The sequence below is a fragment of the Pelobates fuscus genome, chromosome 5 (assembly GCF_036172605.1).
Source record: "Pelobates fuscus isolate aPelFus1 chromosome 5, aPelFus1.pri, whole genome shotgun sequence".
In the NCBI taxonomy this organism is placed as follows: Eukaryota; Metazoa; Chordata; class Amphibia; order Anura; family Pelobatidae; genus Pelobates; species Pelobates fuscus.
Genome location: NC_086321.1, coordinates 376,290,571 through 376,308,308, shown reverse-complemented (window position 1 = coordinate 376,308,308; position 17,738 = coordinate 376,290,571). Strand labels below are relative to the sequence as shown.

General features: G+C 46.1%; 1 protein-coding gene across 3 annotated transcripts in view; it reads left to right on the top strand.

Moving 5' to 3' along the window:
- CYTH1 (cytohesin 1) overlaps positions 1 to 17,738 on the top strand; it is a 67,632-nt gene that overhangs the window by 39,157 nt on the left and 10,737 nt on the right. Inside the window, exons 1-5 of one of the 3 annotated variants that reach the window (XM_063456244.1) lie at positions 1,846 to 2,016; positions 14,542 to 14,624; positions 15,867 to 15,931; positions 17,384 to 17,450; positions 17,538 to 17,656. In XM_063456244.1, the coding sequence (XP_063312314.1) occupies positions 1,998 to 2,016; positions 14,542 to 14,624; positions 15,867 to 15,931; positions 17,384 to 17,450; positions 17,538 to 17,656 (353 nt within the window). In that variant the 5' untranslated portion in view covers positions 1,846 to 1,997. Of the gene's footprint in view, positions 1 to 1,845; positions 2,017 to 8,661; positions 8,743 to 14,541; positions 14,625 to 15,866; positions 15,932 to 17,383; positions 17,451 to 17,537; positions 17,657 to 17,738 lie in introns of those variants that run through there. The other 2 variants (XM_063456245.1, XM_063456243.1) reach the window with 2 other exon arrangements.

Here is a 17,738-nt window from a genome sequence, read left to right as displayed (position 1 = left end):
GTGCTCCTGTGCACACCTGTGGTGTATGTGCTCTCCTGTGCACACCTGTGGTGTATGTGCTCTCCTGTGCACACCTGTGGTGTATGTGCTCTCCTGTGCACACCTGTGGTGTGTGCTCTCCGGTGCACACCTGTGGTGTGTGCGCTCCGGTGCACACCTGTGGTGTGTGCGTTCCTGTGCACACCTGTGGTGTGTGCGCTCCTGTGCACACCTGTGGTGTGTGCGCTCCTGTGCACACCTGTGGTGTGTGTGCGCTCCTGTGCACACCTGTGGTGTGTGTGTGCGCTCCTGTGCACACCTGTGGGGTGTGTGTGCGCTCCTGTGCACACCTGTGGGGTGTGTGTGCGCTCCTGTGCACACCTGTGGGGTGTGTGTGCGCTCCTGTGCACACCTGTGGGGTGTGTGTGCGCTCCTGTGCACACCTGTGGGGTGTGTGTGCGCTCCTGTGCACACCTGTGGGGTGTGTGTGCGCTCCTGTGCACACCTGTGGGGTGTGTGTGCGCTCCTGTGCACACCTGTGGGGTGTGTGTGCGCTCCTGTGCACACCTGTGGGGTGTGTGTGCGCTCCTGTGCACACCTGTGGGGTGTGTGTGCGCTCCTGTGCACACCTGTGGGGTGTGTGTGCGCTCCTGTGGGGTGTGTGTGCGCTCCTGTGGGGTGTGTGTGCGCTCCTGTGCACACCTGTGGGGTGTGTGTGCGCTCCTGTGCACACCTGTGGGGTGTGTGTGCGCTCCTGTGCACACCTGTGGGGTGTGTGTGCGCTCCTGTGCACACCTGTGGGGTGTGTGTGCGCTCCTGTGCACACCTGTGGGGTGTGTGTGCGCTCCTGTGCACACCTGTGGGGTGTGTGTGCGCTCCTGTGCACACCTGTGGCGTGTGTGCGCTCCTGTGCACACCTGTGGCGTGTGTGCGCTCCTGTGCACACCTGTGGCGTGTGTGCGCTCCTGTGCACACCTGTGGCGTGTGTGTGCGCTCCTGTGCACACCTGTGGCGTGTGTGTGCGCTCCTGTGCACACCTGTGGCGTGTGTGTGCGCTCCTGTGCACACCTGTGTTGTGTGTGTGCGCCTGTATGTGCTCCTGTGCACACCTGTGGTGTGTCTGTGCCTTTATGTGCTCCTGCGCCCACCTATATTTGCTTCTCTGCACACCTGTATGTGCTCCTGCACACACAGCTGCTGCTGTGGTGTGTGTACAAGTATGTGTTCATGTGCACATCTGTGGTGTGTGTACCTGTATTATTATTTATAAAGCGCCAACAAATTTTGCAGCACTGTACAATGGGATGTGTTCTCATGCACACTTGTGATGTGTATGTGTACCTGTATGTGCTCGTGTGGCATGTACCTGTTTTGTGTTCAGTTGCAAGTGTGGTATGTGTACCTGTATGTGCTCTGTTCATACCTGTGACGTGTGTACCTGTATGTGCTGTGTGTGTGTGTGTGTATTTATATATAATATACACCCTGTGTATGCCTGTGATTTGTGTCTGTTTATGTCTCTTCCCCTGCATTCCAGTGGCGGTATGCTCCCTGTGTAGGCTTGCCTGTGTATACCTGTCTCTCCCTGAATATGCTGATGTTTCTATAGCAGCCTGTGTACATTAAATAAGCCCAGCTTAGATTCCACAAACTATCCCTGTGGGAGTGTTACCTAGAGCCAGACACCATGATAACATCCTCCCTTTACATATTACACCTTGTAAACCTGCAAACACTGCATTCTCCTCCATCCTGTCGGTGCTGCAGGGGTTAAGTTTTTGGGTCAGAGCCTTAGTGTGACAGGAACAGGGTGTGACACTGTTCAGTCCCCCCCCCCCTCCCTGGGGCAGTGTGACGTGTTGCCCCAGACTCTCCTCCCCAGCCTGGGTTTGCAGCTGTCAGTTCTGAAAGTCTGAGATCAGTGACAATTTCTTCCTGGGTCTGAACTTTACAAAGCCCACAAAGCAGCTCGTTTGTGGAACCTTGTTTACCATCCAGGAGGGCACCAAACCAGGAGAATGGTGCTAATTACTGACGGTGAGTTATGGCAATAGGTGTTAAAAGCTTTACAGAAGCTCTCTATTCGCTACCTACGAAATCCGCAGAACAATACAATATTTTACAGAATTATGTGTCATACATAATGGCTTAAGACGTGTCTGAAATTCAGCACTAAGGTATTCGTTTTATATGGTGTTATTAGACCGTAAATTGTCCTGAGCAGAGCCATTCTTTGTTTTCATTTCACGTAATGTTCGTTTGGTTAATTTGTAACCCTGCTAAAGGTTGGAGGTTTACAGTGTGTTTTGGGGATAAGATGCCAGCTGTACAATGCTGTGATGGTGGAAAATGGTCGCTTAAGGAGGATTGGTGTATTGTCTGGGAGAACCAGTTTTTAGGGGGGGGCTGGTCTGTTACACCCCATATCGGGAGAGCTAATTATACTGATATACTGAATAGGACAAGGAGTTCCTAAAAAGATTAACGTGAATGTGCTTTCCGGTTTGCGTTTAAGGGAGTTAACTCCTCTGCTTGTTTTAATTAATTTAAGAGTATCTGGATAAGGTCCTCGGTTAACCCAGTCTAGGAAACGCAGTAGATCTTTTTCTACATAATCTCTTATGTTATTTATTTAAACAAAGCATGTCTTGTTATCTGGCGGGTTTATTATTTATTTAAAGCTATTGGTTCAGTGTTGACAAATTAAATATCGGCCAATAATTCAGAAATTTTCAACGTGTAATAAATCCCTCCCCACGTCTTATTAAATTAATAAAAAAGTGACGATTAAAGTCCTTTTGATACCTACCTATTCGTTTATTTAATGCAACACTTATGACGGTTCCTTGAATGAAATATAGTTTATACGAGTCCCTTATTAAATGCAGCGTAAACGCGCGTATTCTGTGTTACTCAGATTAGTACGTTTGGTTGAATAAGGTGGTTTAAGAGATTGGTGGTTAAGGTAAAGTGAAGGTCAGCATTGAGTCTTCCAGCTGCTATGATACTATAGCTTTCTTCTCCTGATATAGGAGGCTGGATAAGGATGATGGGAGCTGCAGTTTAGGAAGAGAGGAAGGGGGCTCAAACTTGTACAATATTGGGGGTGTAATGCAAAAGTATTTGTTTCTAATTTCTGAGAAGTGAATATAGCACACGACAATGAAACGACTGTAGGCGTAAGCAGAGAGCGAAACAGGTAGTTGAATTACTAAACTCTGCATCACTTCCCTGATTGTGACACACTGTGCGCTGTTAGACGCGCAAACAGCATAGTGTGTAAGAGTGTGATCTGTAGGGAATTCAGAATCATTTCAAAGGGAATTTCAAATTCTCGTCCAAAAATAGCTGTACTGACTAATAACATGGCTGGATCGGAGAAGCTGGATTTTACACTTCAGTAATTCGGGCCTAAAATTTGAATTCCTGACATTTCACGCTTGGCGAATAATGTGGTCACTTAATGCATACATCTGAATTGCAACATTTTTAGATTTCTAAAACTAGCATGAATTGCTGGCATAAAACAATTCACTGTTTTCGCCCCGCTGATTAAATGTATGATAAGTGGGCATCCCTGTGCTCCGCTTATGAATAACTTTACGTTTCAGGCCAGAGCTGTGGAGCTGTTTTGGCTCAGCCAGAGTTGGCGAAACGTGGCATTTGTGACCGCTGGTGCCCGCGCAGGCGTCGCTTCGGTGAGCCCTGAGCCGCGCAGGCGTCGCTTCGGTGAGCCCTGAGCCGCGCAGGCGTCGCTTCGGTGAGCCCTGAGCCGCGCAGGCATCGCTTCAGTGAGCCCGGAGCCGCGCAGGCGTCGCTTCGGTGAGCCCGGAGCCGCACAGGCGTTCTTTTATTCTTTTTGCATCTGGCAGTTTCTGAATTAAACAAAGAATGATTTTAAGGTTCTCGGGCACTAAAAGGGATATCCACTAAAGTGAGGATTCAAGGTGAATTCTAAGTGAATTTAAGATCAAAATGCCTGAACTGGGAAAATCCTCTAAGTTACCTATGCTTTCTTTTCGGCTCCTCTGGCCTTACACTTAAAAATTTCCTTTAAATTCTCCCTTTAGTGAATTCCCCTGTAAATACACGATCAAAATGGCCCAGAATGCATATCTGAAACTTTTTATCCTAATCGAAAACACTTTTCCAATGTGCATATTTATGGATTGCAAAATAAACCTGCAGTGTGCCAGAGGGTTCAGCAATTTATTCTCCTCCATCACTAAAAAATGTTAACGTACATTATTACATCAGCAAACTTCTGTTTTAAATTGATTGTTGTGTTAGAGAAATGCGTGCTTGCATTGCAAAACACCGACCGAAAACAACTGCGCCCTAAAAAGTGCATGGCTGGCATGCTTTCCTGACAGGTGCTCTCTAAGAGAAATCCATATTGTGGCCGGTTTGGTGGGAACCTTGGGCCTGCACCACGTGTTTCCGTGGCAGTAACTGGCTCAATAAACACATTGAAAAATACTACATTTCCTCTGCTTCCCAGCCCTGCTTTATGAAGGCAATATTTAACGTTTATCTTTATTTAATCTATTATAGATAACGCTAAAGGTATGAGAGAATAAAAAGATGTGCTCGCTACGATTCACAATCACAAATATATGGAAATATAACAAAGTGAGGCTTTGCTTCGTTTAAAAAAACAAAACACTTTAATCTTAACGTTAAATATTGCAATTTGAATCTTCAGAATTCTTTTCTGGCAAAATGATTTTATATAAAGGGTGCAGCCATTAATATTTTTTTTAAATTTGATTTCTAAGAAAAAAGTGGCTGGTAAATAGTTGTAACTGTTCATCCTTCTGCCTCTATGTTCGTGAATAAAAACCTATTTTGCGAGAATATTTCATGTTATTCACTTTAATTAATAATTAACAGTCAGAATAACGTTGCGATGACGCAGAACCAGTTTATTAAAAGGATTGATAGTTAACCACCGTTTTTAGTGCACTTTATTGATGAGGGTAACTTATTGGGTTTTTTTTCCCCCTCAACTTTTTTTGCTTGCGAAACAGGGAAGGAGGTGTTGTGTGGTTTTATTTGCTTTTTTTACATTTTATTTTAAGGTAGTTAGGGCCCATCTAATCTTGCCAACACGGTATCCTATATCTCCATTTGGCCAAAGACGTGCCCGTCCATCGCATCGCTGCCTGTGCTTCCATTGTTCTATATATTTGCTTGGGAATAAACAGCCATTCACCCACTCAGTCTGTGGGTGTAGCAATCAGCTGTAGAATAAAAGGCTCCCCACCTATCTGTTATTATATATGGCACAGCCGGCAGAGTGCTTTAAACAATGCTCCTGCACCTGCCGATCAGCGAGCAGCCGCTCCTGGGCCTTGCGAGGGCGTATATTCTACCACCTTTATTGATTTACTCAGGGAGATGCATTGTTTTACTGCTAAGTAACGTAACATTTAGAATAAGCCTCTTAATAATGCATGATATAATTGGTAAAATCACACCGGGCACATACCCACGGCTGTTGTATTTAGGTCACGGCTGGCTGATTAGCAGGGAGAGGCGTTTCTTAGAGGAGGCCGTCATCGTGTCATAACCTACATCTGGCACCGTCTATACTCAAATCAAAGAATAGAGTAATGACCTTCAAATAAGAAAAGTCGCCTTTAAACAGGGATTTAGCATTGGGCATCCTGATATACAAAATGGCTGTATCTTGCATGCCCCCACTGCGTGTGCAAGTTAAATAATGCATCATGCGAACGTTCAGTGGGAGATTGGGACATTTAAGACCAACTTTCCAATCTACCAGCAGCACAGAAATAGATCAATTATCATGTATCTGTCATTTTTATTGAAACTCTAGTCTACTGGGTAAGTGGATGAAATTCTTAACGCGGAGCAACTCATTTTCTACACCGCAGTAAGTGCTAATGAAAACTAAAAAAACAAAACAATAAACTATAACAAACATTTACCTCTAAAGTTTGTGTGTTTGGGACAACGTAACTTCCACTTTAAATCCATGTGCTCCCAGGTTCGTCCATTGAAATGCCCACTGAGAGCATGAGTGATATGGTGCATTGCACTGTGGGAGTTATATTAATTTGCATAGTGTGCTCTAGCTGTGCCAGGGCAGCCATGCATTGAATGTAATTTAAAAACGGTTGACTTGCTAATGTTTTTTTTTAGTTACTATGAGGCTATACATGTAATCCCTGGCCAGTTCGTGAGTCCTTTCTGAAGGCTGTGGTTAAACGGTCAGTAAATTCCTGGTGGTAACGTTGTCAATCTATTTAACAGCTGCTCTCTACATTCTGTTCTTTTTGAGTGTATCAGCTGATTATTCACAGTTCTCCTCTAAAGCCCACTGTACAGGGCTGTCCACCCAACATTTATATTATATTCACATGGTCCAGGAGACGTGGAATGGCCTTTCAGTGGATGTTTGGGCTGCCAGTGATATATAAAGAGTAGTAGACACCTGGAAATGCCAAAATTCCAGTGGACACAAATCAATGTCAACACAATAAACATAAAAAGGCCCTTTCCATGCTTTCCGGTGCTCGTTTAGGTGGGAACTATCAAACCGTCTCCAAAGAATGGAAATTGGCAACTCAAGCTGGGGCAAGAGGATGTCCAAGTTCAATGATAACATGTTTAAAAAGCTTCTAAGCTGCAACAATGTAGTTTTGGGCCTGTCTGTCCCCCCAATAAAATTATTGTTACCCATCAATTCTGCGTTTACAAGCCTGGAAGCAGTAAAAGCTAACAGTGATATAGAAAGGGTAGTAGATACCTGGAATAGCCTCTGGGGGCTGGTGATATGGAAGCCCCCTTGTGCTGGGTAACTCTGGGGGCTGGTGATATGGAAGCCCCCTTGTGCTGGGTAACTCTGGGGGCTGGTGATATGGAAGCCCCCCTGTGCTGGGTAACTCTGGGGGCTGGTGATATGGAAGCCCCCCTGTGTTGGGTAACTCTGGGGGCTGGTGATATGGAAGCCCCCCTGTGCTGGGTAACTCTGGGGGCTGGTGATATGGAAGCCCCCCTGTGCTGGGTATCTCTGGGGGCTGGTGATATAGAAGCCCCCCCCCCCCCCCCCCTGGTGCTGGGTAACTCTGGGGGCTAGTGATATAGAAGCCCCCCCTGTGCTGGGTAACTCTGGGGGCTGGTGATATGGAAGCCCCCCTGTGCTGGGTAACTCTGGGGGCTGGTGATATGGAAGCCCCCCTGTGCTGGGTAACTCTGGGGGCTGGTGATATGGAAGCCCCCCTGTGCTGGGTAACTCTGGGGGCTGGTGATATGGAAGCCCCCCTGTGCTGGGTAACTGGGGGCTGGTGATATGGAAGCCCTCTTGTGCTGGGTAACTCTGGGGGCTGGTGATATGGAAGCCCCCTGTGCTGGGTAACTCTGGGGGCTGGTGATATGGAAGCCCCCCCTTTGCTGGGTAACTCTGGGGGCTGGTGATATGGAAGCCCCCCCTTTGCTGGGTAACTCTGGGGGCTGGTGATATGGAAGCCCCCTATGCTGGGTAAATCTGGGGGGTGGTGATATAGAAGCCCCCTGTGCTGGGTAACTCTGGGGGCTGGTGATATGGAAGCCCCCCCCCCCCCCCCTGTGCTGTGTAACGCTGGGGGCTGTTGATATGGAAGCCCCCCTGTGCTGGGTATCTCTGGGGGCTGGTGATATGGAAGCCCCCCTGTGCTGGGTAACGCTGGGGGCTGGTGATATGAAAGCCCCCCTGTGCTGGGTATCTCTGGGGGCTGGTGATATGGAAGCCCCCCTGTGCTGGGTATCTCTGGGGGCTGGTGATATAGAAGCCCCCCCGGTGCTGGGTAACTCTGGAGGCTGGTGATATAGAAGCCCCCCTGTGCTGGGTATCTCTGGGGGCTGGTGATATGGAAGCCCCCCTGTGCTGGGTAACTCTGGGGGCTGGTGATATGGAAGCCCCCCTGTGCTGGGTAACTCTGCGGGCTGGTGATATGGAAGCCCCCCTGTGCTGGGTAACTCTGGGGGCCGGTGATATGGAAGCCCCCCTGTGCTGGGTAACTCTGGGGGCCGGTGATATGGAAGCCCCCCTGTGCTGGGTAACTCTGGGGGCCGGTGAAATGGAAGCCCCCCTGTGCTGGATAACTCTGGGGGCTGGTGATATGGAAGCCCCCCTGTGCTGGATAACTCTGGGGGCTGGTGATATGGAAGCCCCCCTGTGCTGGATAACTCTGGGGGCTGGTGATATGGAAGCCCCCCTGTGCTGGATAACTCTGGGGGCTGGTGATATGGAAGCCCCCCTGTGCTGGATAACTCTGGGGGCTGGTGATATGGAAGCCCCCCTGTGCTGGGTAACTCTGGGGGCTGGTGATATGGAAGCCCCCCTGTGCTGGGTATCTCTGGGGGCTGGTGATATGGAAGCCCCCCTGTGCTGGGTATCTCTGGGGGCTGGTGCTGTAGGTACCATTGCCCGGGTAATGCTGCCAGGGGCCCCGTTCCGGCAGGGGCCCCATGGCTGTGGCGGGGGAAGGGTTAAGGGGGTCGCACCGTGTGCGCAGGTCTGAGCCCTCCTCCCGGCCTGCGAGTGAGGAGGAGCCGCTCCGGGACCGTTATCGCCGCTTCTCGCATCCTTCCTATTTATCATCTGTCAAGGGAAGGCCCCGGGCCCCCAGCCCATCCTGTGCCATGGCGGTGGGTGAGACCCTGGACAGAGCCTGGCAGGATATCCACAGCATGGGCATGGGGGGCCCCCTGACTGCCTGACCCCCCAGGGACCACAGGAGCCACAGCCTGGAGAAGGTAGGTAGTCATGGGGGGACTGACAGGTGAATAACAGGACCCTGTGCCAGGCTGGGGAAGGTAGGTAGTCATGGGGGGTGTACTGACAGGTGAATAACAGGACCCTCTGCCAGGCTGGGGAAGGTAGGTAGTCATGGGGGGGTGTACTGACAAGTGAATAACCGGACCCTGTGCCAGACTGGGGAAGGTAGGTAGTCCTGGGGGGAGTACTGACAGGTGAATATCAGGACCCTGTGCCAGGCTGGGGAAGGTAGGTAGTCATGGGGGGACTGACAGGTGAATATCAGGACCCAGTGCCAGGCTGGGGAAGGTAGGTAGTCATGGGGGCAATACTGACAGGTGAATATCAGGAACCCGTGCCAGGCTGGGGAAGGTAGGTAGTCATGGGGGCAATACTGACAGGTGAATATCAGGACCCTGTGCCAGGCTGGGGAAGGTAGGTAGTCATGGGGGGGGGTACTGACAGGTGAATAACAGGACCCTGTGCCAGGCTGAGGAAGGTAGGTAGTCATGGGGGGGGGGGGGAGTACTGACAGGTGAATAACAGGACCCAGTGCCTGGCTGGTGAAGGAGGTAGTCATAGGGTATGGGGGTGGGGCTTTGCTTTCATGTAAGGTAACAGAACCTACCTACCTACCTAGCCTCTAGCCACTCACCTTTCACCCCTGATTCTGTTGGGACATTAACACACTGACAGTATGGATAAATTATCATCATCACTCTTTTTATAAACACCATGCACAAATCCTGCTGACCCACTAACTGAGCCATTCATGGACTCACTCACTCACTGACCCATCCATTCATAGACTCACTTACCCACTTATCTCTTTCATCTATTCATGGACTCATTCACTGACCCACCCATTCATGGACTCGCTCCCCCATTCACTCCCTGACTGACCCATTCATGGACTCGCTCCCCCACTCACTCCCTGACTGACCCATTCATGGACTCACTCCCCCACCCACTCCCTGACCGACCCATTCATGAACTCATTCACTGACCCACTCACTTACTGACCGACCCATTCATGGACTCACCCACTCAATCACCCACTCACTCCTTCATCCATTCGTGGACTCATTCACTGACCGACCCATTCATGGACTCACCCACTCAATAACCCACTCACTCCTTCATCCATTCATGGACTCCTTCACTGTGAATGGATGAAGGAGTGAGTGGGTGAGTGGACTCACCCACTCAATCACCCACTCACTCCCTGACCGACCCATTTATGCAATTACTCCCTGACCGACCCCATTCCTGGACTCACCCACTCACTCCCTGACCGACCCCATTCCTGGACTCACCCACTCACTCCCTGACCGACCCCATTCCTGGACTCACCCACTCACTCCCTGACTGACCCCATTCCTGGACTCACCCACTCACTCCCTGACCGACCCCATTCCTGGACTCACCCACTCACTCCCTGACCGACCCCATTCATGGACTCACCCACTCACTCCCTGACCGACCCCATTCATGGACTCACCCACTCACTCATCCACTTATGGACTCACCCATTCACTTACTCATCTGTTCATGGACTCACTCACCCACTCATTCATCCATTCATGGACTCCCCCACTCATTCCCTGACCAACCCATTCATGGACTCACCCACTCACTCCCTCATCCATTTATGGACTCACCTACTCATTCATCCGTTCATGGACTCACCCACTCGACCATTCATGGACTCACACATACACCTACCCACACACCCACTCACCCAGTGACCTTTCCACAGAAATACATTAATAGGGATTCTATCTATCCACCCCCACCCTGTCACTGTTTATTATTAACCATTCAGGGGCTGAAAGATTGTCCACTTCCTGGGGGGGGGGGGTAATGCCTATTAAATATTAGTTGTGTGGTTATTATGATACTGTGACATTGTTTACACAGTATAATATTCCAGTGATCGGTAGACATGTCTCATGAAGCTCAGCCAGCCAAATAAATGGCGTAATCTGGTGTGGAAAAAAACATAATAATAATAATAAAACCAATGTAGTGAAAAATAAAATCCATGGCTTTCCTAGGTACATTTGAAATGCAGTAAATGATTGCTATTTTATTAAGTACAGTTTGTACCAGGAGCAGACAGGACAGGATAATTGTTTTAAAGCTGAATCAGTGGGATGGAGATTGCTGTAGTCGCCATGGTTGAGTTCTTGTGCGCGATAATGTCCTGATCACCTGCCTGGCAGGGTACCAGGGAGAGAGGACCAAACATTGCTGCGTTCGCTCGAGATTTCAGATATGACATTGTGTCTGATATTTCCTGTTTGTGGTTGTCTTGTTCACACACACATGAGACGTAGCTTCTCGGGAACATACTCTCATCGCCTGTATTTAATTTGCATTTTTGCTATTTCTCTACATCAATACATATTTTTCGGCATGTTTTTGGAGGACATATGACATGTTTGAATATAATCTGAAAAGTACGTGCATTTCTAGTAACCGGGGGGTGGGAAAACAACAACATTCACTTTAGGATCATAGTTATAATTCCATACATAGATTTGTTTTTGTTTTTTTTAAATCCTAGTTTTTGTTGCCATTTTGTTGTTGGTAAACACACAGAAGGTTATTTATTAAACTGTGAATTGTCTGAAATTCAACAAGGAATTGCAAATTTAAAATAACTCCAAGCACCCTAATTACAACAGTGCGCTGTAGTGGTTATGGTGCCAGAAGTGCTGTAACTTACCCCAAGTGTAAGTAGTCAAACTGTTTGCCGATGTGTTGACTTTTTACCTGTACCTGGTGTTTGCTCAGCGCCGGTCACTTTCACTTATGTCTGTCTGTCCGTCCGTCCATCTGTCTATCGAATATGATAACAGTAACCGGTTTATGAGCCCAAGGGTCCGCGGTGTTTTATAATTGTCTCCCATAATACCTGCACTCACAGTAATGTTCAGTGTATTCTGTTATGTATTGTAGGGGCTAAGGGGAGAACTTTACTTTAAGGGCAGTACATCAATTTCCCAGTGCAGCCTCAGATCAGTGGCGTTAAGTCCCAGGCTTGGAGCTATTTCAAATTACATTAAAAAAGTTCAAGATTAGGACGCCCCCGACTGCATTACTACACCATCCATGTCGTAGAGGCCTGCTCTCCCTGTATATATATATTTTATGCATTCTTGCCTGACGTCTGTTATACATCTGTAACAATCACAGATTTTGTTGTTAATAAACTCCTATTGAGTGCGTGATGTTTCCTGCTCTGTAGGTTGGTGAGAGACAGGCTGGGTGTATTTGACTAATGAGGGGTGAGTCTTATCTCAGAGGCTGAGCTCTATAAAGGTCAGACTGGTGTCTCCATCACTCAGTGAGTGTCACACTACAGAGCTCACAGGGTTTGATTGACAAGCCTGCTCATCGTTAATGATGGATTTAATCCCTTCTTTATTCCTTACATGCACGTAGAGGGTCACGTATGTTTACAGAGACACAGGAAATGGGACTTGCGTAGAAAATACCTGCTTTAAAGTTGTTGTTTTTTTTTTTTTTTTACATTTTTCTCTCAGGATTTTTATTATATTGGTCAATGTGCAATTAACTGTGCTCATGTGAAAGCCTTGTGCTTTCTGAATGTGAACGTGAGCCGCCGTGTGCCATGAAAACATGGTATATCCAAGCTGTATGTGCGTTCAACCAGCGCTTTACCACCGTCTGCCAGTCATGTACCTAACAGCAGCTATTTCTTAATTCCACCAAATCCCATTATCTCGTAACGCATGGATTTGCGTACACCTCCCCCTTAAACACGCATTCAGAAATTCTGTATTCTTATTGAGACACTTTTTCTAATTAATGATTGCACTTATGGTTATATTATTATACTACAGAAATATGCGCGTATTTGAAATAACAGCGGCAGAATTTAGTAGGAACAAATACATAGTTACTATTGTATTCAGAAAACTGTAATGTTTGTATAACTTCCAGCAATTTGTTTTGCTTCTTCCAACCGGTCTTCATTGAGCGTACCATCTCTGTTCAGGTCCGTACATTGCAGATTTTGTCAGTAACCATGAGAAGCACGTTTATGTCAACGATCTAGCAGCATTAAGGGACTCGCTAAGGTGAAAAAGAAATATATATATATATTGTTCAGATTGAAGGCACTCAGTCCTGTAATTATTATTATTATTATTATTTATATAGAGCCAGCAAATTCCGTAGCGCTGTAATAAAAATATGCTTTTTTTACCGGTACTCACTGGTAATGAAGAATCAGGACACATTCTGACAGGCAGCCGCTCCTCCTGTTCGGAGATTATCTCTTAGTCCTTCGCATACAGAAGCATTAAGGGACTATGGCGCATGCACGTCACATGCCATGCTTCACCAAGATTCGTCTCTTGAGAAGCATCGTCCAATCTTCTATCGGGGAGTGGTTCTAGTGATTGCCAGTCTGATAACTGCTAGGTGTAAGGTTTAGGCAAAATGTAAAATTCTCTAACACTGCTTTACATTCTCAGACAAAACCGACAGGGTCTATGTACCAAACCACTTCATTATGGTAAAGTGGGTTTGGTGTTCAGAGTGGCCCTTTAGGTTATCTGAGCAGTCAAGCAAATTATTTTTTTTTTACCCAATCCTTTTTGTTTTTGTAGCTTTTTTTTGTCTGGAAGTTTTGGCTCTCATAACGGGGCTACATGTTGTTGTCTGTCTTGACGTATGGGGGCGATAGGGGGGTTACCATGAAAAAAAGTAATCTCATGAAGTCATGTAGACTTGATGCAGCGATTCCCACCATTCTCCGTTCACTCTCCTGTCTGTGTTCATGGCCATCTGTTGGACTGTGCAATTGGCCCCTGTTCCACGTCTCTCTTTACAAGTCTAATCCAATTATTTCCCTTTTGTATTTGAAATCAGCTTGTCTCGCCAATCATGTCAATTCATTTACCCTCAAAGCGGAAGCCTAGGCGATGTATATGGGGGGTCCTAATCATGTCTGCAGGGCAGATGTTGGAACTATTTGCCAACTCTTTATCTGAGGCGCTGGTTGGGTAGATGTCCCTACTCATCCAGTCCACCCTGGTAGTTCATCACTGGATCAATAGATGTTCAATACTCTAGAAAGAGTATTCAAAGTAACATTTCCATTTTGTTTTAATATACCGGTTTATCTTTTTATATAAATAGCGGGGTGCCTAATTGCAAAAAGCTATACTTAAACATCAAACATGTAACATATAATAGAGACAAGCGTTGGCTAGTGATTTTTATATACCTTCTATTTTGATGGTCAATACATGTATCAAATGTCCAGAAAGCAAGGTTCTTATTTCAATATGTCTGTTATGATAGAATGTTGGGGTCTTGATGGCATGTTCTGTAGTGACATGGACAGACCTGGCTGCAAGGGTTTTAGTCCTTTATGTGCCAGATGTTTGAGTGTTTGCATTGCTGTCAATGAGTTGTTAGTTCACCTGCAATACCAGACCATCCACAATTTGCTTTATTTGAATTGCAACAAAACAGGGAATCTCTTCCAATGTGGTGCCCCAAAGAGGGCTTAGTGGATGGGAAAGAAGTTGGCGAGCAACACCGTGGATGCCTTGGGTGTCAGTGGGGTATGTTCGCTAATAGCCGTGTCTATATTTATTGTATGGTTTGTATATTTAGAGTAGTTCCAATAGGGTGCTTTACTGTTGAGTGAGGTTTTATTTAGTGAGTTAGTGGTCTCTCATTGGCAGGATGGCTGTCAATTTAAACGTGGTAGAGGACTGATGTGATTTGTAATGTGTTTATTTCTCTTCCCTCAGTACCCAGTGACCTGACAGCTGAAGAGCGTCAGGAATTGGAGCACATTCAGCGTCGGAAGCAGGAACTGCTAGCGGACATACAGGTAACACATCTTTTTAATCTGAGATCACGTTGGACTCGAACAGGCACATTATATTGATCAGATCCCTGGCAACGGAAGTGGTTTCCTGCAGCCAATTCTGCTTTTTCCCTGGATAAGTGAAGACCCATTTAAACGGAGATTGGTCTAAACTAAAAAAAAATTATAATAATAATGTATATCCGGGTGCCACGCATTTCTGTCTCTGTCCATTTCTAGGTTTTGTAGTGGGACTTTCACATTCTGTTTTATAACTAAAAGTACAGGGAATCCTTGCTTTTTCTGTCCTTCCGCTGCCCTATCAGTCGATGGTAACTCTACTTTCCACTTTCGGTTTTTAACTAGATGGTACAGATAGCTCTTTCCCTAATCGCCAGTTGGAATTAATGGCAGTCTGTATCACAGGGTTAGACAGACCCAGTCTCAGGGAGTGTATCTGTGACATGACTGACCTGGAGAGCGGCTGTCACATTCCATGTGATTATAAACCCTTCATACTGGTGGGACTGAGGTGGGGGGATTCTCACGGTGTCAGCTTGACTCTATGTCCATTTCATCGTTTATGGCAGTCTTGCCGCGCCTGAGACTGTGCATCACGCTGACATTCCCATAACAATTCATCTCTCCCTCCCTCCCTGCCTCCCCCTTTTTTTGTTTGTAGGGTCAGGTGCAGCTTGTGTCGGCTCTGGCTTTCACCCCCTTAGGCAAAGACTGGCGACTCCACAGGATTTTCTGGGGCAGAAAATTGTAGTCTTTGCAGTGCGAGGTGGTAGTGGGGTGATAGCGAGGTGGGGGCAGCTAAAGGCACAGTGAGACTTGTGGGATGTACCAAGCACATAACAAAATATTCTCAGGTCACTGAGCAGAAGACAAATCTATGGGGACATTTCATAATTTGGAGATCTTCTTCTCACTTGGTGTAAATATGATGTTCCCCAAGGGGGCTGTCCAGTGGGTTTTCGTGACCCCTTAGCCAGCAGGAGAGTAAGAAAGGGTAAAAAGATTTTAGAGTGTTAACATAAATCTTTGCTGTTATTTATTAATTATTTTGCCTCTCCTGACTCATAATCTATTTTTTTTGCTTTTTATCTTGTCCCTCCCTCCCTACCAAACGTTTCTTGTTCTCTTTATTTTTTTTTCCATCTTTCTTCAGCTGCCCCTTTTTCTTCCAAAAAACAGCTCTTAGTCCCCCTTCCATTATTAATCTCGTAAAATTTAGTTTTTATTTTTTTTTCCCTGTCTCAGCGGCTGAAGGATGAGATAGCAGAAGTTACGAATGAAATTGAGAACTTGGGTTCCACCGAGGAGAGGTGAGATTGTTTCCCCAACCCTTGTAGTTTGTTAATATCTTGGAGTCCTGCACTTGTAGTTTCTGTTAGGCCAGTGCTGTGTTACCTGTTAGCACAGCGTATCTCTCGGTACTAGGGAATACACTACTGCAGACTGAGCGAGGGAAACTGGGACCAGGGTATATTTCCCACTGTCTTTTACAGGCACGGTGTCCAGATCTCCATATTTTCACAGGAGATTTTCACAAGAGATGTATGAATTCTGCGTTCTGTCAGAGGGGGCCAGCAGTATTTGCAATGAATGTGCTCTTGGTGGGATATCCAGTTAGGAGCCATTGTGATTGATTCATTTTGCATTAGAGCATATAAATTCTACATATTGCATTCTCAAACGTTGCCTGAAGAAGCCAGTTCCAATATTATTATTTAGTATTTATATAATGCCGGCTTATTCTGCAGCGCTGTGTAGATTATAATTATATAAATTGTCTTGTAGCATCCTTTCCAGGAAGCTTTCCATGGATAAGTAACTATTAAGTCATTAGTAAGCACATTAATTGATTATATCCTTAGCACAGGTGCAATCAGATTAAAGTGATATTAGTAACTGGGGGAAGGACAGATAAAGGTCAGAGTGGTGGGCACTCTGTGGGGGAGGAGGGAGCGAGCTCACGTGTTGAGCACGGAGAAACACTAGTGACACGCATTGCTTTTAGGTCACCAATGTGGTCAACGAAGGCTTTTCATAAATGGGTTTGCTTTGCGCAATCTTTAGTAATATAAGAAAGATTGCTGATGGGCAAGAATTTTTTTCTTTTTTTTAAATTTTTTTTGTGTGTGTACACACAGAGTTAATTTTACATATAATATATAAACATACGTACATACACAGAATATGGTTGTAAATCTTTACTGCTGGGTTTCTGCTCTCTTGATTTTAGGTGACATTTCTGCTTATATATTACAATGGGAATTAAAATGTAATAGTGATAGTAACTGCATAAAGCAGCTCTGTGTCGCCAGTATAATTACAATCATTGTTAGAGCACCAGATTATTCAGCAGCGCTGTACAATAGATAAACCAAGACAAGGCATTCATTTTAATAAAACACGTTTGACGTATGAGAACAGTAGATGAAGAGGGCCTTGCCCAAACTAATTTACAATCTTAAATCGACCATGAGGCTTCTGACGTGCTGCCTAGCTGTGTCAAACTGTGTCTTTCTAGACCTGTAGGATGAAAATGGAGTGCGACAGCAGGAGTAAGCTACACGCAGCTCTAGTTCTCTTCCAAATGTTTAGTTAACTTGAAACTGAATGATCGCCATTAAGGCATTCCTAGTGCAGAATGTGTTAAGTACAAACTCTGATCAAAGCTTGGAGAAATGACCAATATTTCCAGCTTTTTCACAGTTCAGGCTCCTATTTTGCGTTGGTGCAGAAATCCTTAAATGGCTTCTTCTGTTCTACAGGAAGAACATGCAAAAGAACAAACAGGTAGCAATGGGAAGGAAGAAATTCAACATGGACCCTAAAAAGGTATGACCCAAAGAGTATTGCGCATCTATGCTGTCTTGAGTGGACTAGGTTTGTTCTCCCGTGACACTGGCTGACTTCTATCTACAGGGCATCCAGTTCCTGATAGAGAACGAGCTGTTAAAACATACATGTGAAGACATTGCACAGTTCCTGTACAAGGGCGAAGGACTGAATAAGACTGCTATTGGGGACTACTTGGGGGAAAGGTAAGCTTGGACGGGTTATCTGAAGCAGAAGGGGAACATATTTACTAGAGGAGTGTAAATACATGAGGTCTATCGATTATTT